Here is a 13,282-nt window from a genome sequence, read left to right as displayed (position 1 = left end):
AGGCGCCTCCACAGGCGCCTCCACAGGCGCCTCCATGCGCCGTCGCGTGCGCCGCAGCGCGCCCCCCCACCCCTCCCGCCTTCCGGGCGCGATAGCGCCGCCACCGTCGTAACGCCCCCCCGGCGTGACAGCCAATAAGCACCGCCCAGCGGCCGCGCTGCGGCCCTATCGGGCGCGAGGAGAGCTCGCCCTGTCCAATGGGCGCCAGGCGCACGGCGTCGCGGGCTCACCATTGGCCGCAGAAGGGCGGCAGCCGCCCAATAGGAGCGCAGCAGCGCAGGGAAGCCCCATGCAGCGGGGGCCGGCCTCCCTTTGCGGAGCGCTCCGGCGCGGCGCGCACCGGCCCTGCTGCTCCCTGCTCCGGCCATGGCGCTGCCCGGCAGTTGACGTTGGGCTTCTCCCCTTCCACCTCTCTTTCTCTCCCGCCCCTCTCTTCCCCGGGTCCCGGCTCAGGCACGTAGGCGGCCGCTACCGGCGACCCCGGATCCCCAGCCCCGTCCTCCCTTCCCCTATTCCCTCCCCCCCGGAACAGGCTGTAGGAGTCGGGCCGGGCGGCTGTCGGCCGCGCCATGAACATCATCATCGGCATCGGCGGGTGAGCGCGGCGGGCGGGGCGCTCCCTCGTGCCGCAGTGCGCGGCGGGGCGGGGTTGGGGAGGGGGGGGGAAGGCCCCGCCGGGCTCTGCGGGCGGCCGCGCGCACGTGGCGCTGCCCCGGGCCTGGCGGTGACGGCCCGCGCTCCCCCCACCAGGGTCACCAACGGGGGCAAGACCACCCTCACCCGCAGGCTGATGCAGGCCCTGCCCAACTGCAGCGTGGTGCACCAGGACGACTTCTTCAAGGTGAGTGTGTTCGCGGCCGCTGGGCGGTCGGGAGCTGCGGCTGCGTTATCATTCCTTGTCCCCGGCGCCCGTTATCTGCGTGCAGAGACTCGCTGCAGGGCTGGGGTGCCTTCCAAATTCCGCTCTGCGTTTTTGCTGTGTGACGGGTGTCGGTCCCAGCGGCTGCCCTGACCGAGCCGTTTGTTCTTATTGCTGTTTCAGCCGCAAGATGAAATAGAAGTTGAAGATGGCTTTAAGCAGTATGATGGTAAGGCCTCGCCCCAGCATTATGGAACAGTGTAACTCCAGCTTAGCACCTTGACCCTTTTTGCTTCTGACTGATGCCAGGTCGTGCTCGATCGCTGGCTAACAGCAGTGTTTTGTCTCAGTGATCAGTGCGTTAGATATGGAGGCGATGATGAGCACCATAAACGCTTGGATAAAGAACCCGGTCAAGTTTGAACGCTCTCATGGGATCAACAACACGCTGGATGCCCAGATCTCACTGGACAGGGAGGGAGGAGATGAAGTGATCCACATCCTTATTATTGAAGGCTTCCTGCTTTACACCTACAGGTACACACACTATGACTTCATGTATTTTGACTTCTGTGTGACTTCTGTAACTTTACATAATGCCAAAGATGTCAGTATTGGCTGATGAGTCAACATGAGTTCAGGCGTTGCAGGCCTGAAGCAAGCTCCAGACAGAAGAAACGGACCTAGCCTCTGTTCCTCTGCACAGACAAGCTGTAACCTAGCACACATCTCTTTCAGGCCCCTGATTGATGTATTCCACCATCGGTACTTTCTTTCCATTCCATACGAAGAGTGTAAAAGGAGAAGAAGGTGAGTTTCTTTAAATTCCTCTGTTAGCACAGTAACAGCTTCAGCTGCTTGAGACTTGGTTTCTCCTTACAGTTTTCTTTTTCCTTTGATAGAGTAAACATTAATGTAGCTACTGTGTAGAAAAAACACAGCTTCTTCCAGCAACAAGGCTGTTGTGGGCAGACATCTGTTTCACTCAAGCTTCTACTGAAGCTTTATGAGAAGACTATTGTTGAGCACCAAGATCAGTCAGTTAGGAATCATTTTTGCATCCTGCACACTGTAAAGTAGCCCATCACATTTCAACATTTTTTGGCACAGCTCTGTTTGCTGGTGATATTGTTGATAAGACTAAAGCTACACTGAATGCAGTAGATTCACAATAGGGTGTTGAAAAACTGAGCACACATTCCATAATTTGCCTGAACTGTAATTAGACACTCTTGAGTAACACTCTTAATTTATAGTTCAAGGAATTACACTGTACCAGATCCACCCGGATTGTTCGATGGCCACGTTTGGCCTATGTATGTAAAGCACAGGAAGATAATGGAAGATCTTGGTGTTGATGTGGGTAAGTCTTTAATAACAAAAACACTTTTATAAGGCTCTTCAAGAACAAGCTTTTTAAGTCTAGGATATATGTACTAGTTAAGTGTATGAGAGGACCTGAAACTGTTGGATGGAGTATGTTTTTTCCAGTGAGGCAAGTGCATGCTCTTCAAATTAGAATCTTTCATGGTTAGAGAAGCATAATTCTGTTACAGCTCTCATTTTACGTTCTTATTTTAAGTGCACTTGAATGGAACAAAATCCAAGGAAGAACTGTTTAATGAGGTCTATGGACAAATCCAAAATAAGATTGAAGAATTACTTAACATGCAGGTATGTGTCTGTGCCTCTAACTGTAGCTCCAGAGCAGCCCTTTTAAAGACTACATTGAAAAAGCACAGAGCTGTAACTTGAAAAGTTCTCATGTTTTTCTGTTTAGAAATAAGCTGCTACTGATTCTTGCAACTGAAGATGACTCCTGTTTGCTCTATGCTGTCTACCTGACTGCCACTGAAGTTCCAGCTTCTGTGAAGACTCAACTCCTGAATTTGGCTTTACTGAGTTTTCTCCTGAAACTGAGTTACATATGGTCATTAAAAAGCATTTCCCCCTCTGCTGTCATCTAATTTGTACTCGAGCCTAGTAGCTGGCCTCATGTGATTTAGTGACAAGACTTATCTAGTCTACTATAAATTTTATCTGCATGTACTTAAAATAGTAAAGCACCATAATAGGTCTGATGTTAGGTGGCACAACTTGGTCAATATGCATACACTGTACCATTGTTCACTACAAGTATGCAAAAACCACAAAGCTTTACACTTAGAACATCAAAAAACACTGAGAAAAGTTGAATAATGCAACTGCTTTCAACTCATGTTGAATTTCCTGCTTAACTGTACATAGATTGTAGAAGAATCCTGACTTCTTCAGAAAGAAGCATAGAGTAGGCTTTTCAGAAATCAGAACAAGAGCTGGTCAGAACATTTTACTAGCATTTCATTTTTTTATTACATTATTTTAAGTGAACATATAGATCTCGGATTGAAGGAAGTAGGGCCACAGTTACAGAAAATCCCTTACATAAAAAAATTATTTAAGGGCATTAATTACTGCAGGAAGTTTGAGTAGTGGCCTGTAGCTTAAGGCAAGCTCACACTTGAATTGAAACTGGAAACTGCTATCTACATACAGAATTAATTTACGGCTTTAGATCACATAGAAGAAAGTAGTAAAGCTTAGTCCCTACGTGGTAGGAAGTTAAAGTTTGGGACAAAGGTCTGATTATTAGAAAAGTCTATTAAAGAGATGTCCAAAAGGAAGTGTACATACTCATCCAGCATGAGGCCAATCTTACTTCTTCAAGAACTTGAGCTGAGAACCAACATTTACTTCAAGCCTAGATGCATCAGCTTTCTGATAGGAGCTGGTCCTCCCCAGTATCCCCTGGAAAGGGAGAGTTGTTTCATCAAGATAAAGACATTATCTGCATGTGTTATCACAGTGTGAGGAAAGGAGGTTTTTGCTTTCATATGATACTTTACTGAGTGCTAGAGGTATGAAGTTATATGTTCTTGCACAATTAGTAGCAAAGTACCCAGGACGCTCAACAAGTTGAAGACTTAGTCATTAGTAAGCATACACTTCAGCTGCTAGACTTGCAGGATATTTTCAGCTACTTCTGTTCTTACAAGGAAATGTAAGCTAGAACAGAGACCTGGCTTTGCTCTGAAAAATCACATCAGCTATGCCTGGTCTGACTTAAAATACTTACTTGAGTAAGGCATTCCAATAGAGAAAGGGCATCATATCAGCTTTCATATGGTACATTGTTGTCCTCTGCTTACTTTGGTCAATGGGAAAGGTCTCCAAAGGCTGAGCATTGTAGTCAAATTCTGCTAGAATCACCTTGTTATAGCTTGTTACTAGTGGACAGGAAGTATATCCATCGTACTGCAACAAAGAACACACCCTTCTCATTAATCAGAAGTTAAATGCTGAAGTGCTGCAAGCCATATGATTAGCATTCTTATTTCAAAATAGGTTTCTAGGTTTCTGCATTTATTATTTAGGATAGACGTGTAAAGTTTGTGGGGGTTTTCTTAGAACAGGGGTTATAGCCAACACTAAGACTACCTTGAGGAACACAACCTGATCAACCTTTAAACTCCTTTTAACTCAGCAAAATTTGAACAGAAGTTTTTGAAGACATTGTAAATAATTGTGCTATTTTAATTACTATTATACTATAATTACACTATGCAGTAAGCTATTTAGCACCTTCATATCTGACACAAAGCCCTTTCTTCAGTTCACATAGTTTAACTGTTTCTCTTGGCCTTTGTCTTGTACCTTTTTAGTTGGTGACTGGTTCTTCATTACCAGGGAAATAGTTTTATCAAGCACTCCAGATTGGGCAGCTACATAAGAGGAAAAAGAAAAAAATATATATTATATATATATATATATATATATATATATATATAGTACTATGTTTTAGACAGCAGTTACTGTCATTACTGGAGCAAACAGTAGTAACTGCATACGTTGGATAATTCAGCTGTAACAGAATGTGTGTCAAATCAGCCTGGGAACTTTATAGTCCAAGACTGGAGAGGAGTTGGGAGGGGAAAATCATATTTGCAATAATACTTTGGCTTCATTGCTTCCAATATGCAAAGGCTTGACAAAACTGTATGTTTTTAGCCTGTGTCTATTCTCCTATGCCAAATTACACTTGTTTGGTCTTCCCAAACACTAAGACTCCAACACTGAACTTTTGCTTGCTCTCTTTAAATGCTGCAAGGGAAGTTGCAGACTCATGCTGCAATAGCTGACTACGATTATTTTCATTATATTAATAATATACTATATAGCCTTTTTTTTACCCTCAGATTTATCTTATTTTAGTTATGATATCATATACCTAAAGTGTTTTCATACTGGACCCTGTAGCTACAAGTACAGAACATACAGGACTTCAGCAGTGACTTATCAGCTGACACATACATGTGAGCTTCTAAGATAGAGCAGAGACTTGCTACTCTTGCATTCTTTGAGAATTCAGTAACAAGTTCATTTTACACCATTCTGAGAACACACACAAAAAATAGAACTAATTCTAAATACTTCACAGTTGGACAAGAAAATGGAGAATTGATGACATCAGTATAATCACTAGCTAGCTAGTTATAGTTGGTCCAAGGGACTGAAGTCTTTGAAAGATGGGAGAAAAAAAAAAGACCTCCTGTAACAAACTAGACAAGATCTGGTTTAAAAGCTTACTGTCATTGCTACACTTACCATTACACACACAAACACACATACACCTTTACCTACAGCCGCAGCGGTTTTCGATGTTGGAAGGTTGGTGCAATCTCCAATACCAAAAATATTAGGATACTTTTTATGTTGTAGAGTTTCCTTATTTACATCTACCCAGCCAATTTCATCTGACACAGGGCTGTTGATAAGTACATCAGGTGGTCCCATTGGGGGTGTGACATGAAGCATTTCATACTAGGCAGAAAGAAAAGGCACTAAATGGCTGGTTAATTAGAACAGATCGTGCTGTATTAATGTTAGGATTTAGAAACAATATGAAGATTTTTTTAATTGTATTTTGTTTCTTGTTTTAAAAACAAGTATATAGAGTGAAACTTTGCTCTCAAATCTGAGGTGCATCTGTTCCAAATTCTTTATTAACAGGAACCTCATTAGACTGTAAACTGCTATAACAGCAATTTGCTTTCCTCCATATATGTCTCAGATAATATCCCAATTAACTTAATATCCCAAGTTATGTTAACAAGGTACACAGAACTCCAGGCATGGCTTGTTACTTCCATCCCACTCTCCCCAACCCTTCTCTCCACCTTAGTTATAAGCTTTTGAACCTTCGGAAATTTAGGACGGTACAAAAAGGATGAAATGGCAGTTCACAATAGAGCAACAGATACTACGTTATTAGAATGCAGCAATTATGTTACTGTATATACAAGGAGAAAAGACCAAACTAGAGACCTGAAATCTCCTAACCTGATGAACTTCAGTCTCTCCAGGTTTGTCCAGGTTTTCAAACACAGCTTCCTGCTTGTCTGCTCGAACTTCAACAAGGTTGCACTTATAGTTAACAGCAATGTTCCTCTCCTCTATTATTTCAAGCAATGCTTCAGCATATTTCTTAACACCAAAAATGACACCAAGTGAAGTGTTGAACATGATATTTGCTTTTGGTCGTTTTCCTGTCTGCATGGAAAGATCAAATAGTACTAAGTCTGATAAGCTGCCAGAAGCAAGAGAATTATGCCACACTACTGGAGTTGATAGAGCTATTAGTGCATTTTGGTGCTTAATGCTGTATTAACATTACAGCACTTGAGAAACAGCTATTTCACAGCATGTTAGAAGCTAGGCAAGATACATCCTTGTACTCTGATATTTGTGACACCTCAACTCCTTCAGAGCGAGGTTCTGAAGAAGCTTCAAACACACATTTCCAGTGAGACGAGGTTGTTCAGCACATTGCAGACACAGTGCTGTATAAAGCTTAAACACAGTAGTTCAGCACTATACAGCACTCTGAAACCATCAGTTCTATGTATTATTCAGACACTGACTCAGTGAAGCTCATGAAGTTTAAAGCATGAAGACAAGAAGTCTGACACTTTCACCTGAAGCTGTCTCCTGTTTCCACTAAGTTTGCTTTCTCAGCCCAGCAAAGATCTCTCTTGTCACTAAGACTGTGCCAGGAATAGTGAGGACAGTCACTTCTCAGATGAGCAGAAAGACAATCAGCATCAAGTATTAAAGCAACAAGAACCAACACCCAAGCCAATGTGATTTTAGTGTACCAGTTCTAAGTTAGGCTGAGAACATTTGTACTGGTAGTGTTCTCAAAGCAGGTTAAGCAGTTCATCCCTTACAAATTCTGAGTTCTGCAAGTTTCTCCAGAAATTTCTAAAATGCTTATAATATAATTCAGTTAGCTTCATTTCAGTACACATTAAGAATAGCAAATGCAACTCGGTCATTTTCATTTAATAATTCTGAGTCATATTTATCTCATCCAGATTTATTGTTGTAAAAGAAATATGACAGATCCCTTAAAACAAACCTTCCTTACAACTGTAGGCACAGTCATCCTAAGAGTGAATAGAATACTTACTTTCCTCCAGTAGGCCTCAGATAAATACATAATTTTTTGAGGAGCCCCTGCACATTTCACTGGAGTGTTTGGAAAAGTGAAGATAGCATTTCCTCCCTTGAAATCTTGCAAGGCTTTCCATGTTTTCTCTACTGTATGAACTGAATAATTGGAACCTATTTTAGGGTGATGAAAACCTTCAGGCAAGCCTTTGATCTAAGGAAACAAAATTAAGGTTTAACATATAGACAGCAGGAATTTTGTCTTCATCGTCAAGCATTAAATGGAGACTTGAGATACTAAAGAGGCCCACAGTTAAAAAAAGCCCATATACTAGTTGGTATTTTTGAATGTACGTTCACTAATCAAATAGGTACTTCTATTAGAGCCTAGTAGATGATTTAATAGATGTAATATTTACTGAAATGACAGTTATACAACGTCTATACCATAAGTGTTCAGTGTAGAGTGAAGCATGAAATTCAGAGTAAAAGTCAGAAAAGTCACTGCCACATTACCATAATTAAAAACTCACATTAAAAAAAGTGTTAGGAAAATTCATAAGGTGAATGAAGCTTTTCAGTGCTCAGTTTCAGATATCTGAAGTATTTCCTAAGGATATTCTCTGCTTTAGTTCTGTCTCTAACACCTATTTTCTCACTATACACTTCAGCATCTGTTTTTGAGAAAGGCAGTTGTTTCTGTTTCAAAGTAATGGTTTGCAGAACTTCTGAGAAGAAACTGAGTCACGTTACATACATTGCAATGTGTTTGTAGACATTAGGTCTACAGCAGGAATTATGCTGTTGGTGAAGACAAATCATCCTTTTCAAATAAGCCACCATGGGTTTAATGCCATACCAATCTACTACTGTGAACTTTATTCACTAAGTTCACTACAGAGTAATAGTGACTGACTGTATTACATAGCTTCCACTGCCAAACACTGAATTTCTAAATACTGATTTTTTTCAAGCTGTAGAGATTTACACAGAGACTGAGAAAAAAAAAATCACAAAAAACACAGTGCAGTTCCTCATTCTGTTGAGATCATCAGTTGAATTTCATCCGGTGTGATTTTGGTTAACTAACTCTTGTTTTTTGTGTGTCTCTTGAAAGCTATTAAAAAAAGAAACTCTAATATATTGTTACTTACTACATCACATACTGGTAGCATTAAAACCAGTAGAGCCAAACTCCACAAACATTCTTTGTATTTTACCTCTTCCTGTGTGTTGCTACAATAATTCTCACACCTTACAACAGCATTAACATCTTTCTTCAAGTGCCACTGTAGAAAGCATACAGGAAAAACCAACAGATATGGAAAGGGTCCCAGGGCCTATTTAAGCACAGATGCAACTCAGCTGGTTCCTTTTAAAGTGTACCCCTCAAGAAAGGTGGTAGAGAGTGGGTCAAATTGATTCCGCAGGACATTTCACTAACTGCTGTGTGTTTCTGTTTATGTTAGAGATGTGTCAGTCTACTGTCAGCATATTTCACTATCTCATTATTAGACTCTACTTGATGTCCCAGCAGCTGACGTTGCTATAGAGATGCCACAAAGCTACCTCAAAGAGCTTCCTGGGGTAATTTGGCTTGTTACATACAGACCTATGGAGGGACATACTTAAGTCATTAGGCTCCCTTCTGGTTCTTTAATTCAAATTAGTGTTCGGTATCCTGAAGTAAAGAAGTACTGAAAAGCCATTTGTTTTAGTGAATCATGATGGCACATGGAACCATTAAAACTAGTAAGAAGATCTTTACTGTAAAATAAATACCTTTTCGTAATGCAGACTAATCCCAAGGGCAATTATCAGGTACTTGTAAGATATCTGTTGAGTAAGGGAAAAAAAAAAGAAAATTAGACGAAAAAATAAAAATCAGACAACAAAATAATATACCAAAACAAATTTAAATCATCTGACAGCAACAGATTCATAAAGGCAGGCATTAGTAAAGAAGGCATTAAGCTTGAGTAATAATTTATTGTTAAAATGCTAAATGCATGAGAATTTACACACTCAGGTTTGCTATACATAAAAACAGACATTTTGAGCAAAGTATTCCATCTTTTGTGTTCAGTTCTCTATAAAGAAGAAAAATGGTGATATCTTAAGTTGTAGTCATTCTCACATAGTTATCTACAAAAATTACTAGAGATAGATTTTAGAATCAAGTACCTAAGCAAATTTCCTAGCCTTCCAGGTGCTTGGGAAGGCCTTACTCCATTGGCAGTTCCATGGGGATCTGCAGAAGGTGGACAGACAGCTCATGACACAATAACAGTCTTCCAGCATTATTACCTTGACATCGCTCTCCAACCTGACACAGTTCTTATCTGGATCCAATGCTGTAACTCGAGATTTAATCCACTCAACACCTTCAGGCATCACACTTTCTGTTGGACGTGCAGAAGCTGACAGCTGCTTTGCTCCAGCACCAACCAGGGTCCACAGAGGCTGATAGTAATGAGTCTGAAATAAATGTTTTAGCAGACAATTAAGACCAATTTGATTGTACTTGATTATGAAGGTACATCACTCCAAATAGGAGACAATAGCATTCTGTTCTCAACAAAAAAAAAAGGTATATAAATAACCAAGGGTTTTGCCTGACAAAGTTGAAAGGATATATGCATCTCTGTGATGGGAGAAAAAAAAAATCTCTCAAAACTTTCTAAATTGAACTTTATTGGCTTCCTCTCCACAGTAAGCAGGGCTAGAAAGGGATGAGAATCAGATTAAACTGATCACATATGTCAAATGCCTATTCTTTCAGCACAAGGAAGACTTACCTTACTTGGCTCAACAACAGCCACATTTCCTGCCCCCACTTTCCTCTTCATCCGAGCACTCATAGCAATTCCACCAGAGCCTCCACCCAGCACAAGTACTTCATAATAATCTTTGGCAGCACAGCTGGCTGCTGTATGTAAACCAAGGGATCTCTTCTTCTGTATACCTGGCTTCAGCAGCCATGCACCAGGACGGAGACAGGTACAGGACAATGCTGCTCCAACTGGTGACATCTTCAAATAATTGGGAAGCTGCAAGATAAGGAAAAGCAGCAGTTAAGGACATAAGGCTGTTTGTATTTATTTATATGGCCAGATGAGTCTTCAAGGCAAGAATTATAACACTTAACTTTTCATGCAGCTAAAACACTAAACCTCCAAACTGATCGTAAGCAACTTGAAGAGGGTTTAATAAATAAATAAATATATAATGGAGTTTGCCAGAAAACTAAAATTCAATATAAGCAAATTAATTCTAACAAATGATAACATATTTTTCAGCTTATCTTAGCAAGAAAGCATATCTGATCCTACAGCACGTCTAGACACTTGCTGTAACTTTGGCTGTAATATTACCACCCTGAAGAGATTAATGTCTCAAAAAATAAAAGGATTTGCTCGGTTGTAGAGTGGTGTGGTTGTAGGATCTAAGTGTTGTAGACCACTGAAACAGCAAGTAAGTTAGTTGTGCAAACATACTGAGTGCCACTCTGCTGCCTGTAATGTCATACAAATGAATAACTGCTAGTGCTTCAGTGTTAACATATACCAGAACATGCACAGCTCAGACACACCCCTTCTCCTGGCTCTCAGGGCTACAAGCTGTCATGGTAAGCAAGCCAGTTTTACAGTGCTTTGAACAAGGGGACATGACTTAGCCTACTTTTGCAGGAGAGGTACCAAGCCCTAGACTTGACAGGTAAAGTTCTCTGAAACAACACTTCACACCTTCCAGGATTTTTGATATTTGAGTATACACAAAATTTACATCAGCAAAACAGCTGCAAACAAAGGCCAGAAATCCATATTTATCCCTGCTTTACAACTACATTTTTCATTTGACAAACAAGAGTTAAACCCATGAAGTGTAGCACTGTGTAGTGCAATTGTGTTACCTGAAGTCAGTCAAAGTTGATCTCCGTAAATTTCCCTCTCTCTGCTACAGTGAACAAGATCTTTTCCTCTTATGAATACATAGCTCGCACACAATGAATACAAGTTTTAAGCTTTTCAGCAATAAAGCAGGTATAAACTCATTTTAATTCATTTCCTCATTGCAGCATCACCAATAAAGTGTTATAACTTGAAAGGGAATTTACAGCACAATTTTCTTCTACATCTTTTTGTTTAATTCCTTGAATCATCGTGCAGGAACTCCAACTTTTTCACATTAGAAGTGCAGAACTTGTCTATGGCACTTACAGAGAGGAGTCTGAAAACTAAATCAGAGAATTCAAATATTTTGAAGAAAAGTTCCAAAGGTCAACTTCAAGAATTCTCTACAAAACTGTGGATGTAGTTGAGCAAATTGTTCTGCACCCTCATGAGCAGTCTTAAAATCCTTCACTAGGGTACCCCAATTTCTTTATAAGTGCTATTATTATCCCCAAAGCATAAACAGCTTGAGAAGGAGAGGAAGAAATGTGGGAAGTATCCTCAGTATAAATTATTTTACCCACTTTGTTTTAAAGGAAGTTCCCGAGATAAGATGGTGTTTTTCTGTGGGGAAGAGGAGAAGAACGCAACTCTGGTTAATTTAGTTTCACTTCAGCAGGCTGCTTGCTGTTTACCCAGTGCAGGCTGTCATTTGTAGCAGACAGCCTCGCTCAGCCATGGGGAGGGAGCTGTCTAGCCCTAGGAATAAAATCTACCTAGTGCAGATGATTTGTGCTCTCTCCAAATCAGAAGGAGGAATTTTTACGATAATTTCTGCAACTTCCATCTGTGACAGTTTTAAGGACAGTCTGTTTCTGGAAGTTCACGAACCCAGGGTTTAAGTTTTGTTAAGCAAGTGAAACAGGCACAGTGACCAGCTGGTTGGCCGCCCACAGCACACCCGACCAAGGCAACAAGACTTGTTTTTGTAATGCTAAGTAAGGAATAATAATCCTCCCTGACTGAACAGACTTTGAATTAAGCATATTTACAAACATACATGCAAGATGTGCCTTAACTAACAGCAGTCTAATGGACAAGAAAGCAGCATTTCTTTGCTTTGAAGTTGCTTTAGAGCACACATAAACAACAATCTGAAATGTCATTTGTAGGCAGATGTTCAGCAACAAACAGCAAAATCCTTAACATTAAACTCTCAAACTAACAGCTGCACTCCATCAGCAACACATCAGTCCTCTGGGTTGGGTGCAGGAGAGAAAGAGAGGAATAACAAAATGGAAAGAAGTAGAAAATCACTAACTAGTCTACAGAAATGAGCTGAAATCTTACGCTTTTGGGTGACCACTGCAACTTATAGCACTCTTACCAAGCATCCTTTGAACTGTACACAACAAAACATCCCTTATGTTGCATGAAATCACATTGCTGACAAAGAGCCTCATGCTTTGGAGCACTGCCTGGAAAGGCAAAGCCCGCAGCACTTCTCCATTCAGTGAGGGCTCCTCTTCACCTGTGACAGATCTGTTTAAAGCTAGTTCTGTCGCTGTGAGAGGTAAATCTATTCTGAATGCTTTCAGAATGTGGTTTGTTACAGTGATGGAAGCTTGCGTAATGCTACTGCAGCACGACTCCTGTAGCACCAAGTGAAAAACAGGTCAAAATGTGATTCATAGCAAGTTCACCAAAAGTGGCATTTCTATGAGGAAAGGCCTCTTTAAAACAAAGACTTAGCTTGAAGATAATCTCATAACTATTCTGTGCCCTTTACTGTAAGGCTATTTGTAGAAAAAGGAGATTCTGAAAAGGCAAATTATTTTACGTGAGAAGAAAATAAAGACTGTATACTGCACACTTTTGGAACTGCTTAATACCAAAGAAAATAAGTGCTGAAAAGCCACAGTTAGACTGACCAGGAGTGCTCAATATCATTTAGTGCCTGAATGCCATTAAGCAGATGGAGATCATATCAACAGAACAATACTGTCTTTCCTGTCAAAAACAAATATAGGAAACATTTTTC

At 40.8% G+C, this 13,282-nt stretch overlaps 2 protein-coding genes across 3 annotated transcripts; one reads left to right on the top strand and one right to left on the bottom strand.

Annotated features, from left to right (window-relative positions):
- Window positions 1-319: 319 nt before the first annotated feature.
- Window positions 320-2,813, top strand: LOC136046972 (nicotinamide riboside kinase 2-like). Its single transcript, XM_065733915.1, has 8 exons — window positions 320-595; window positions 751-841; window positions 1,043-1,088; window positions 1,210-1,396; window positions 1,598-1,669; window positions 2,116-2,222; window positions 2,442-2,533; window positions 2,640-2,813. The coding sequence occupies exons 1-8, from the start codon at window positions 570-572 to the stop codon at window positions 2,643-2,645; spliced, it is 627 nt and encodes a 208-aa protein (XP_065589987.1). The 5' UTR covers window positions 320-569; the 3' UTR covers window positions 2,646-2,813.
- A 566-nt stretch (window positions 2,814-3,379) lies between these two features.
- SQOR (sulfide quinone oxidoreductase) lies at window positions 3,380-13,081 on the bottom strand. Of its 2 annotated transcripts, none has more exons than XM_065733905.1 (10): window positions 12,629-13,081; window positions 10,147-10,398; window positions 9,656-9,826; window positions 9,131-9,184; window positions 7,368-7,562; window positions 6,239-6,448; window positions 5,536-5,719; window positions 4,553-4,620; window positions 3,975-4,153; window positions 3,380-3,646 (listed from the first exon to the last, which is right to left on the bottom strand). In XM_065733905.1, the coding sequence occupies exons 1-10, from the start codon at window positions 12,659-12,661 to the stop codon at window positions 3,589-3,591; spliced, it is 1,404 nt and encodes a 467-aa protein (XP_065589977.1). In that variant the 5' UTR covers window positions 12,662-13,081; the 3' UTR covers window positions 3,380-3,588. The 2 variants fall into 2 exon arrangements, with proteins under 2 accessions (XP_065589977.1, XP_065589979.1); XM_065733907.1 differs by lacking the exon at window positions 12,629-13,081 and adding an exon at window positions 11,262-12,329.
- Between the last annotated feature and the right edge of the window lie 201 nt (window positions 13,082-13,282).

Source organism: Cyrtonyx montezumae, unplaced genomic scaffold (assembly GCF_038088225.1).
Source record: "Cyrtonyx montezumae isolate F1298 unplaced genomic scaffold, pur_monq_1.0 scaffold_17, whole genome shotgun sequence".
Lineage (NCBI taxonomy): Eukaryota > Metazoa > Chordata > Aves > Galliformes > Odontophoridae > Cyrtonyx > Cyrtonyx montezumae.
Note: the sequence above shows the minus strand (reverse complement) of the source record. Positions and strands in the feature narration are given on the sequence as shown.

What these genes read in the sequence shown, in the direction of transcription:
- LOC136046972 (XM_065733915.1), top strand. Translation starts at nt 570, where the DNA reads ATGAACATCATCATCGGCATCGGCGG. An exon ending in GAGTGTAAAAGGAGAAGAAG is followed by an intron (nt 1,670 to 2,115) that starts GTGAGTTTCTTT and finishes CTTAATTTATAG; the next exon opens with TTCAAGGAATTACACTGTAC. An exon ending in AGATCTTGGTGTTGATGTGG is followed by an intron (nt 2,223 to 2,441) that starts GTAAGTCTTTAA and finishes TCTTATTTTAAG; the next exon opens with TGCACTTGAATGGAACAAAA.
- SQOR (XM_065733905.1), bottom strand. Translation starts at nt 12,661, where the DNA reads ATGTTTTGTTGTGTACAGTTCAAAGGATGCTTG. An exon ending in TTAGTCTGCATTACGAAAAG is followed by an intron (nt 7,563 to 9,130) that starts GTATTTATTTTA and finishes TTGTTTCCTTAG; the next exon opens with ATCAAAGGCTTGCCTGAAGG. An exon ending in CTGAGGCCTACTGGAGGAAA is followed by an intron (nt 6,449 to 7,367) that starts GTAAGTATTCTA and finishes CTTTCCATGCAG; the next exon opens with ACAGGAAAACGACCAAAAGC.